At 39.0% G+C, this 11,758-nt stretch overlaps 1 protein-coding gene across 1 annotated transcript in view; it reads right to left on the bottom strand.

Annotated features, from left to right (window-relative positions):
- Positions 1–644: 644 nt before the first annotated feature.
- The window catches only part of KCNMB4 (potassium calcium-activated channel subfamily M regulatory beta subunit 4), a 66,519-nt gene continuing 55,405 nt past the window's right edge, over positions 645–11,758 (bottom strand). Inside the window, exon 3 of the mRNA XM_029206614.1 lies at positions 645–3,979. Within this exon, the coding sequence (XP_029062447.1) occupies positions 3,811–3,979 (169 nt within the window). The 3' untranslated portion in view covers positions 645–3,810. The remainder of the gene's footprint in view (positions 3,980–11,758) is intronic.

The following is an 11,758-nucleotide window of genomic DNA, read 5'->3' as shown; positions in this document are numbered from 1 at the left end:
TAGAGACCCTTGTTATGCTTTGACTAACCATTAGGTAAAACTGGCACTAGCAACTTGAAAGGCAGACATGTAGCTATGGGGAAAGTAGTTAGAAAAAAGCAGAGCTATGATGTTTTTTATAGTGAGGAACCGTGAAAAATAGTGAAACAAGAAAAACTAGTTACAACTAGGTAACTCAGCTTTGTTACAAGAGCTGGGCCTATACCCTGTAGCCCTACGGCTTCTACACTCCAAACAGCAGATTATTATGCACTTTTTCTCAAAAGTCTCCATTAAGTACTACTGGCTGGACAACGGAAGCCAGTTGAGCAGAAAAGACCAGCTAAAGGACACTGCATTCTTACTTAAACCCACTTTTCTAGAAGGCTTCAAAGTGGCTGCCACTCGATTAAGGGCTGGAGATAAGGGCCAAGCACAGACACAGTAAATAAGATGCTGCTACCTTAAGAACTGCAGATATAATGAGAGTAGCCCTTTGGCTGTGAATACTTTCATCTGAACTAACAAAACTGAAAGCAAAAAGACCAAAAACCATGTTTTGATGAAATTTTATCACCAATGTTGTAAGCACCCCTCAGAGGCCAGATGGACCCCGTTACCCAAAATTTGGTTTGGGTGTTGAGACTAATAACCACACACACATCAAGAGGGTATGAAAAGGTTTATTATTCACATAATGAATGACACTTTCTGGGAGAGTGGGGCAGTTCCCGAGTAGATCCAAAAATGACTTGACTCGCTTGGCTTTTATTATTCTTAGGGTGTGGGGCAGGGAGAGGTTTCCTGCGAGCAGGCCAGGGCTTGTGTGGTTTGAACTTCCCAGCCAGTCCAAAGCAGGGGGTACCCAGGCTCTCTAATCAGCTTGCCCAGATGTGGAACAGAAGGGGAAAGGGAATGGGGAGCAGAAAGGAAAAGTTGTTATCAGTCAAACATCGAAAATGGAGCCAGACTCCGTACAACAGTCAATTAAACAACAATCCTATAAACTATAAAAATCTACATTTGTTCAGTCTCTAAAGAAATCTAGGTCTACAAATCTCCACCAGCAGGCAGGGGCCTGCAAAACCTGTGACGCCTCCCAAAAGTTTCGTACGTGGCTACGTAATCTGAAGAGCAAGAATTTCCTGGAAGTCAATTAGAGGCCACAGGAGGCAGTGGTCAAGGGAGTTCTTCCCAGAGAGCAAAGTCTTACCAAGGACTGTATATCCTGCCAGGGCAAGAGATCTTTGTCATCCCTGCTCAGATGTTCATCATGGCACCGGCCATGGACAGCTGCCCATCATTCCTGTCTTTTACTGTAGTATTCACTCTCTCCTTTTTTTTTTTCCCCCGGAGTTTTAGTAGGACACATGTCCATCTAGCTGGAGATAACATGTTCCAGCAGTCCTTGAAGCCAGGTATAGTTATGTAGTCAGTATTGACGAATGGGCTCTGAGTACAGTGATGGGTGGAGCTTCCTTAAAAGGAAATAGCTAGCTCCCAAACTCCTCTCTTTTCACAGGCTACAAATTGGCTGTGCTTCTTTGAGCCAGCTTTGACTATGGGAAGAATAACACATTTGGTAATGAGAGGACAACAAGGTAGACAGATTCTGGATCCCTTGGTTACCTTTTGAAACAGAGGCTACCCTCCCTGTCCTGGACTTCTCAACTACCTCTGGAATGCTCTATAAGAAAGAAATCAACTCCTATCTTACATGAGTCATCATATTTTGGGGTTTCTGTTCTAGCAGCTTATACCATTTCCTTGCTTATATAAAAAAGAAAATTAAAATATTAAGAAGTTAAACTTCTTTACCATCTATGATCTTAAAAATGCCTTCTTGTTCCTTCAAATTCTATCTTTAATGGTAAGTATAGCAAAGAACCTCAAATTTAACTGGCTACAAGCAAGGAAGACCTTAAAACTATACGTGACCTCAGTCATTCAGCATGCTTCTCCTTCTTTCCAAAAAATCAGCCTACAGAATATAATCAGGTATACTCTTTGAGCCTAAATGGAAGCATTTAGTTAATATAAATGGATGAGTAAAAAACTGGTAAATAAAAACTCATCAATATATATCACCTTCCCTTTTTACCAACACAAATGTTGATGCACTATTTTTATCTACTCCCTGTAATCACTTAATCACAGATTATTGGGTTAAGATAAAAATGGATAAAGTAGACTTTATCTCTCACAATGTGATGCAAAGGTGACTTTCTCTGATTCCCAGTTTCGTGTTACTCTGTGCTTCAGAATGGTTCACTGTGTTGCTAAGACAACAGGGATGCTGCAACAGAAAACTGGGATTGAAGTCAAGGCACTGTAGCTGCCTCAAAGGATGTCATAAATAGTGTGTTCAAGGCCTTTTTCACAGTGAAATCTGTAACACTTGAATTGGAATAAAAATATCACCCAACACCCTAGTCTTCCACAGAAGACAATGGCTCACTCAATTACTTGCATTCTAGAATTAAGAAAACATTGGTATGTGGATTAAAGTCAGGAAATCATCATTCCACTAATACGTATCTTTCTTAGAATGCTGCACAAATAACTGAGGGAAGCTTGCCCTTAAGTTCCAGTTTGCCTTTATTCTAATAGAAGCATGTCTGAAGGATATTAGAAGAAAGCCAAAAAAGAGATTATGTTGTCAGTTTTTCCTTGACCAAAAATGTACATCTCATCGAAACAAAGGTTTGATTCCACATGGTAAATAAATAGGGTAGGTTTGATATTCACTGAGACCTGTGATTGATATTTGCAATCTGAGTTTATGAACAGATGCAAAGAAGTATGGTCTCCTCAGTGAACTTTTGATAAAGGCACAGAGAGCTCATCAGCAGAGTGATGTGAGCTGGCTTGCATCTCCAGATGTGTCCAAGCAAATGAAACAACTGCAGCAATATTTTCGTTTTAATACTGAAAACATCCAAGGAAGGACAAAGAAAATATAATAAAATGTTTAGCTGATTTTGACTATTTTTTTTCTGACCTAAAAGAAAAAAGAAATGAAAATAGCATTTAACTAAGCTGAAAAGTGTCCTTCACATCGTGTACATTCTACTGCACAGAGATAAAATCCATCAAAAATAACCTGAACAGATGAACAAAGAGGCACAGTCCTCTTAGAGCTAGGACAGGCCTTGTTCAGAATCATCTCCCTCTCTTAAGAAATAACCTGGTGAAAAACAAAGGCGAGTGGGGAGAATGTTTTCCCAATCTTTGAGGGTTCCTTGCTGAAGAGTTACAGGAGTGACTGGAGTCTGCGTTAACAGTGCAGTTTTCCTTTTTCAAGCAGGAGTCAAAAGGTACTCTTTAATAGTGGAAACTGGGGATTACATTGTGAGGTCAAGACTTGTGCAGGAATTCCTGTCTCCAAGTAAAAGTTTAATCTAGCAAAATCAAATGAAACCCGTAAGACCCTTTTTTAAAACCCTGGTGTTCTAAGCATAAAAAAGAAAATAGAAAAGAACACAGACAACTCTCTTTTAATATTTTTAAGTAGCATAAATCATAATGGTTTGTATTCTACACTGTACAATTATATACTGTTACTTCCCGAAGAAAATTAACTTCTATTGGATTTTCTGAAACAGATACTCCTTACAGCTTGACCCTTTAGCCATCGCTACAACACATGGAAAACAATCTATGAGGTTCCAAGCCTTCCGGTTGTGCCTGTTTCTGCTATCATTGAGGGGGAGCCTCTCAGAGACCTCTCACAGCCCCTTCCATCTCCTGCGCCAGGAAGCAGGCTCTGCAGGTAGATGTGTGCAGGTGAGTGCAGCTTCTGTGCTTTGCTTCCCATAAGCCGACTCCCCTTTAAGAGAACTTGCGCTTCTTCATGGCTTCTGCCTTGACTGCCAGGCTCTTGGCACAGATGGTCAGGACCACAATGAGAACGCCCACCACAAATGTCACCACGGGCCAGAGGAAGCAATGCAGGAGGACAATCTCATCATGCGTGCGATGCAGGAGCACATCATCTGGTCTGCAAGACAGTGGAGAATAGGAAAGAAAGAGTGGTCAGCTGCCTTGGCATGACATATCACAGCGCGGAGCTCAACTTGCTTTCTGGCCCAAAGGTCATAACCATCATTGAAAGCAAAGACTTCATGCTGACTATAAATACTGTACTTTGTGCTTCAAATCCATTATGAAAAGTTCTGAGGTCTTGAATCAAGTAATCGATGCATATTATTTATAATGTGATTTACATGTAAAATGTCAAAAGTATAGCAATCTCTTACACTATTATTTTCCTCCATTCTAAGTTGCTTAACAGATTCCACTTTCCCACACATCTTTTAATGTCTGCTGAATCAGTCTAAAAATTGCTTTCAGGTTGGCACTGTCAAATAAATCCAAACCCAAATGATGTTTTGTTTTGTTTTTTACCCCTTTCACCCATTCTGCCCACTTCTCTAACTCTCCATTTCCGGCAACCACCAATCCAATCTCTGTATCTATAAGCCCAGTTGTTTGTTGTTGTTTAAATGTATTTATATATTTATATGTGATTCCACGTGTAAGTAAAATCATATGACACATATAAGTGAAATCATATGACATTTGTCTTTCTCTATCTGACTTATTTCACTTAGCATAATACCCTCAAGGTCCATCCATGTTGTCACAAATGGCAAGATTTTGTTCTTTTTTTATGGTTGAATAATATTCCATTATATATATAATATATAATTTATATGTAAAATCACATTTTCTTTAGCCATCCATCCATTGTTGGACATAGGTTGTTGTCATGTCTTGGCTATTGTAAGTAATGCTGCAATAAACATGTGGGTACATATATCTTTTCAAATTAGTGTCTTCATTTTCTTCAGATAAATACCCAGAAGTGAAATTGTTGGATCATATGGTAGTTCTAATTTTAATTTTTTGAGGAAGCTTCATACTCTTTCCATAGTGGCTGCACCAATTTACATTCCCCGCAACAGTGCACAGAGGTTCCCTTTTCTCCACATCTTCACCAACACTATTTTTGTCTTTTTGATAATAGCCATTCTGACAGGTATGAGGTTATATCTCATTGCGGTTTTGATTTGCATTTCCCTGATGATTAGTGATGTTGAGCATTTTTTCATGTACCTGCCAGATGATCTTAATTTACAAAAATAGTCAGTTAAAGTCACTGTTTGAATTTAGACAGAAAGACCTATGGTGTAGTCTTCAGGTCAACTCAGTTTCACCCTGTGAAGGTTTTTAATAATGAACAGACTAGTGAATGGTTGGATTTAATGCATTTTCCCATGCTTCTGGGTAGGGTTAGCCATCATTTTAAACCACTGACCACTTTCTTGATATATTTTGCAAAGTCTTAGCAATATATCTCAATCTTATCAATGTGGGGCTTCTATTTGCAATTCCAACATTGGTCTCATTCATTCACGGGAAGTGAAGATGAGATACATTCCACAAGCCATGATCTGTCACCTTTGGCCACTAGAGAGAGATCCTGGGAATTTAGCTTTCATACAAGAGGTTTACATTTTGCAAGATATTTCCATTTCAGCCACAGGAAAGTCTGTTCCATTATGCTAGAGTAGCAATGCTTCCACCAAAACAATGCGGAATAGTCAGTCCAATTGCCCTCAAGAACATCAGAGGCTTTAGAGTACAAGAGCAGTGCATTTAACAGCGGAGTGTATTCCTGAGGCGCTCTCACTAACCACAGCTCTCATAATTCAAGACCTATTTTCCCAGGAGACTGACAAAGAATGTTGGATATGTCTCTTCTACCTGTAATGCAGCCATCACGTAGCATTAATAAAAACGGTTTTGCAGACTGGCTTTGAAATTACGTAATCCTTGCCCTTTTTTGTGCATAATATCATTTCAAATCCTGCACATAAAGTGAGATTTTTATTGACATTTGATTTCAGTTAAAATTTGAACTAAGTGAATGCAGAGTCACTGTAACAATTAAGCAAAAATCATCCTAGCTTGCAGAAGTTACTCCTTTTTATGAATTCCTATAGCAACACGTCTTCAAAACTTGTGCTACCATTAATTTGTGATATATATTAATGTGCGTATCCTTTGCTTCTGTAAGACCCTTGACTTTGTCATTGCCTGTTTATCCTGCACATAGATGGTGCTAAGTAATGGCTTGCTACTGGCGAAGGGGAAACCATCCCAACTGCAGCCTTCTTAGCCATGCAAAATTTCAACAGACTTCAAGCCTTGAATGTGAAAAAGCAGAGGCCTGGGTCCAAAAATAGTCAGGGCACAATACAGCTCTAGTCATATTTTCCAGTCTTTGAAATCCCACCTGCAGCACTGCCATGGTTCTTTTTCCAGCTAAGAGAGCTCACTGCTGTCAGACCCTCTACCTACATGTGCAAGGGAAGGTGAAAGCTTCTCGGCGTGACTTTCCTCCCTCCCTTCCTTCTTACCTTTATTCCTACCTACCTTCCTTCTTACTTTTCTGTCCCCTCTCCTCCCCTCCCCTTCTTTCTTGGATTGTTCTACTCCTGCAGAATTGATTTGTACAAAGATGAACTAGATTCTTCATCAAAGGGTGAGAGTGTACAATAATGTGAATGTACTTAATACCACAGACTATATACTTATATGCGGTTAAAATGGTTTAAAAAAAGGGGGCGGTTGGCAGAGGGGGACTTGAATTTTTAACACTATTTTAATGAATTTGCATGTGATTTCTATACTAACGTGTTTTACAGCTAATTTTCTAGTAAAATGCTTCAGTGAGCATCTTCTTTTACCTTTCTTCTCCAGTCACTATTGTTGAAGCTGAATCCTTTACCACAATACAGTAGTCCCTCCCCTTATCTGTGGTTTTGCTTTCCGTGGTTTCAGTTACCTCGAGTCAACTGAGGTCTGAAAATATTAAACGGAAAATTCCAGAAGTAAACAATTCATCAGTTTTAAATTGTGTGCCATTTTGAGCATCATGATGGAATCTGTTGTCGTCTGCTCCGTCCTACCCAGGATGTGAATCATCCCTTTGTCCAGCGTATCCTGTCTGTTAGTCACGTAGTAGCTGTCATGGTTATCAGATCCACCGTCATGATATTGCAGTGCTTGTGTTCAAGTCACCCTTATTTTACTTAATATTGACCCCAAAGCACAAGAGTAGTGATCCTGGCAATTCACATATCCTCTTACTGTGCCTAATTTATAAATTAAAGTTTGTCACAGGTATGTATGTATAGGAAAAATCATAGTATATATAGGGTTCGGTACTATTCATGGTTTGAAGCATCCATCCACTGGGGGTCTTGGAACATATCCCCCATCTGCAGAGAAGGGGGCACTACCGTATTGTACAACTGAGCCAGGAAAATAGCCACAGATGAAGGTGGTTGGAACCATTATACATATTTTCTGAAACACAGTTTGAAGAACATTTACTAAAAAAGAATGTCAGTGAAAGGAGGAGAGAAAATAATAACTGGAAAATGGTGGACCCAGATATTTGTTTTATTTAGAAACTGCTTAGCATTCCACACTCAAAAAAGCCCTTGGGGCAAAATTCGATTTTAATGTTTCAAATGACAAAACAACATCATTCACTTGAGTTAGCCATGTTGAATTTGTAATCGCTTCAAAAGCCTTCTTTGAGGTAAAAATATTATATAAAAGTGTACATGGTTTCTTTAAAAATAACTAGTGTCTGTTTCCATTTCATACGGTTCTAAGATGCCCCACAGTCTCCTTCGATGGGAATGAAGGGTACAGAATATGCCACTTTGGCATAAGGATTATTTTGAACTGAAGGCAACTGAGAAGAAGCAGCTTCAAAGAGAGCTCTTCACACTTTCCCTATTTGCCTAAAAGCAGGACATAAATTTGTAAAGATAGTTCTCCTCCTTTCTCTTCCTGGAAGGACAGAAGTTAATCACTGGAGACAACTCTATACCCTAATAGCCCAGAGATGGCACCAGAGGAAAAACAAACTTTATTAACTCAGCACTTACCTTCTTTTTTTAAAAAAAAAGATGGCATAAGCCCAAGTTCTAACCACCTCTTTGAGTTGCTCATCACTGAGTGCTCTCATGTGTATGCACAGTGCACATGTTAATAAACTGCTCTGTTTTTCTCTTGTTAATCAGTCTTTTGTCAATCTAATTTACAGGGCCCAGGGCAATGAACCTAAGAGGGGTAGAAGGAAAAACAGTTTTTCCTCCCCTATAGGAAAAGCTTATTTCTCTGCAGAGTAATGCTTAAGTCCATCATTCAGTCATAGGATTTACTGAGATAATCTCTAAATTGTCCTTGTGATATAATTAAAATCTGGCTCTTTCAAACTGGGACTTTAGTGCCATAATTGAAGGGAACACCCCACCTCCGCCTCAGCTTCCTGCAATTTTACCAGGCGGATTTCACATGGGTTAGCAAAAATTATTTCCAAAGGGGTGTAGACTTAGAATGCAGTTTTCCATAATTCCATAATGGTGGGACTAAAGAGAAACTTTTACAAAAAGAATCACTGTTTTCAGCATTTGGCAAACTAGATAAATGGCCTGATGAGATCTGAATAGTATGTATTAAAATCAGGATGGTGATGAGGATGTAGGCAATAAGCAACAAACAAACAAACAAACAAACAAAAAAGGATGATTACTTTGTATCTGAGGACTTCAAAGAAGTAAGCAAGAGATTTGCTTGGGGTTGTGTAGAAACACTTTTAAGCCCTGAGGAGGGATGCGTACAAATATCATAAAACAAGAGTAAGTGCTGTCTGTGGGTTCCCTTAAAAATACTTTCCTAAGGGTAGGACTTACCCTGAGTTGAGCTTTGAAAGCATATTGTGGACTTCCCTGGTGGCGCAGTGGTTAAGAATCTGCCTGCCAATGCTGGGGACACGGGTTCAAGCCCTGGTCCGGGAAGATCCCACATGCCGCAGAGCAACTAAGCCCATGCACCACAACTACTGAGCCTGCACTCTAGAGCCTGCGAGCCACAACTACTGAGCCCGTGTGCCACAACTACTGAAGCCCACGCACCTAGAGCCCCTGGTCCACAACAAGAGAAGCCACTGCAATGAGAAGCCTGTGCACTGCAATGAAGAGTAGCCCATGCTTGCTGCAACTAGAGAAAACCTGCACACAGCAACGAAGACCCAACGTAGCCAAAAATAAATAAATAAAATAAATAAATTTATTTTAAAAAAAGAAGTATATCGTGATAACAGTAGCCAGCGTTTTTAAGTGCTTACTACCCTCCAGGTACTCTGGTAGGACATTTAATCTCTCTTGATCCTTAAAATAACCCTGTGCTGGAAGAATGTCATTTTATAATCAAAGGAACTGAGGCAAAGAGAGATTAGTTTTCCCAAGATTACACAACTTAAAATAATGATCTGAAACCCTATGAGTATGATTTTTAAACCTGTACTATTTACTCCTCAGCCAGCTTTTCTCAAATTTGAATCACCTCTGCTGTTTGCTGTAATACAACCTCCTGGGTTTCAACCCCTAGTTCACTATATCAGAATTGGAGGTTGTGGTATCCAGAAATCTGCATTTTTGAGAAGCTCTTGGGTGACTCTAAAACATAATAAAGTTTAGTAAGCACTGTGAAAAATTCAAGTAGTTAAAAAAATGTGCACTGCATGAAAGTGCCCTGGGATAAGACAGGAGGGCAGCAGGGGGGCTGGTAATGGGAGCAGGGATAGTGGGTGGAAATACAGACCTCAATGCTAGATTTGCCCGGGGCGGGGGGGGCTTTGTCCTAATTGGTAAAAAGGCACCCCATAGGCTAGCAGCAGACCTAGCTATACCAGACAAGAAGACAAAGATTTGGTGTGTGTCATCCTCAATATAAAAAATAGATTTCCTTTGACTTTGTCTCACCAAAGGAGATTTCTTCTACCTCACAATGCTTGTTCTGATGGCTAACAGGGAGAGGAAATGGCGACCTATTTTTTTAATGGACTGGAAAATTTCTTAAACTCATCTTAACCAGTTCGTGTAAAAATCTGAACTGCATTATAATTTACCAGTATCGCATGATGGTAATTGTACCCATCAAAAGACAAGATGATCTCCTTCAAATATCCTATAGGAAACAGAAATCTTTCTAGATTTATTATCACAGGTACTTCTTATTTGAGCAGAGAAATTTCCTTTTCACGCTAGAAAGTTAAAATTTTGGCCCATCTCTAGCAAGACTATAATGACTTTTTTGTGCCAACCAGACCCCTCATGCTTTGTCTTATTTTCTTCACACATTTCTAATTTATTTCATCTTGCAAAATTCTGTCAATCTTTAGAGCACTCATTAAACACTTTTAGAACAGACATGTGTCAATTATGTACATTTACACATCAGGTATACAATAAACACTGGAAACGTTTTTAATTGTCAAGCTTTACCCATATTTCTATGAGAAAGAATATGCTGTATCATTACCAGAAATTGCACTTATGTGTTTTGATGAAATCTCATTTTAAAGTCTGTAAATGCCTCGTCATTATCACAATCATATAATAATTCTGCAGGCATAATATCAGTCCAATATGCCAGGCCTCTGGTATAGCAGCATAGCCAAATGACATAAAAAAGGTAATGATTTCATCCTCTGAACCTTCTGAATAGGTGCTATCTATTCCTGCTCTAAATCTTGTTTATTATTTGTAACATGACCTACTTTTAAAAAGAATCTGAAATAGATAAAAATAAAAACAGAAAACTTAAGTACAATAAAATCCTTAAACTGACGGTAAAGAATAAGTACAATGTAATTAGGATGGGGATAATATAGAAATCCCAGGCTAAGAAAAGCTCCTACCTTAAGCATAAGTGCAACTTACCTCTGAGCATCCCAGTGCCCAAGGAAAAAAAGAACAGAGATGAGTTACACAGCTGCCATATTAAAAAAAGGAAGCATGCCAATTCACCAGATCGAACTTTTTGCTAGGGCTAAACTCCATAAATTAGGTTGTATGTGTTTTTACATAAAGCAATCTGTGTAACACATTTAAAGGCCCTTAATAGCAGTTTTACAAAGCTGGTTAATGAAACCATGTGAGGGGTTTTCAAATACTGATTCCAAGGTCTCAATTCTACTGAGGTTTTAAATAAGTTTTCAGGCCAGGCTGACGATTACTCACATCTGGGAATACCTGACCTAAACAATGCTTTTTATTTTTTTCCCAGCTTTACTGAGCTACAATTTATATACAACAAATTGCATGCACTTAAAGTATACAATTTGATGAGTCTGACACATGTATACACTTGTGAAACCATCATCATAATGAAGACGGTAAACATGTCCATCACCAGAAAAGTTTCTTTGTACTCCCTTGTAATCCCTCTCTGTCACTCATGCCCGCAACCCTACCAATAATGCTTTTTAAATATCAAATGTATCAGCCCAGTTTTTCACAATAACTGAAGAGCAAATGGTTCAAGACTGAAATCACTAAGGAGCAGTCTCTGTTATTGGTTGAAAGGAGAGTTTTCTGTCAGGTTAGATTCTGACGTGGAAGTGACAAAATGATATCTCACACAGATAATTTTGTCTGCCTGGAGTTGGGCTTCAGAGAGCTCTTGAAAGTTTTCAGCAAGACTCTATGCTACGCACTTTCTAGAAGGAGACTGAATTAAAATGCATCCCATGAAGAAACTGATTTGATCTACTGTCATGGTTTTTAAAAGATTAGCTGATAAAAACATTAAATTTGGTTTTGGCATAATTGAGCTGTCCTTACTGAGAGTAATTAACTAATGTGTTTGTTTAGCTGCTGTTTGAAGCAATCATAAGAACTTGCCAAGAGAG

The sequence above is a fragment of the Monodon monoceros genome, unplaced genomic scaffold, assembly GCF_005190385.1.
Source record: "Monodon monoceros isolate NGI ecotype Baffin Bay Population unplaced genomic scaffold, NGI_Narwhal_1 Super_Scaffold_6, whole genome shotgun sequence".
In the NCBI taxonomy this organism is placed as follows: domain Eukaryota; kingdom Metazoa; phylum Chordata; class Mammalia; order Artiodactyla; family Monodontidae; genus Monodon; species Monodon monoceros.
Note: the sequence above shows the minus strand (reverse complement) of the source record. Positions and strands in the feature narration are given on the sequence as shown.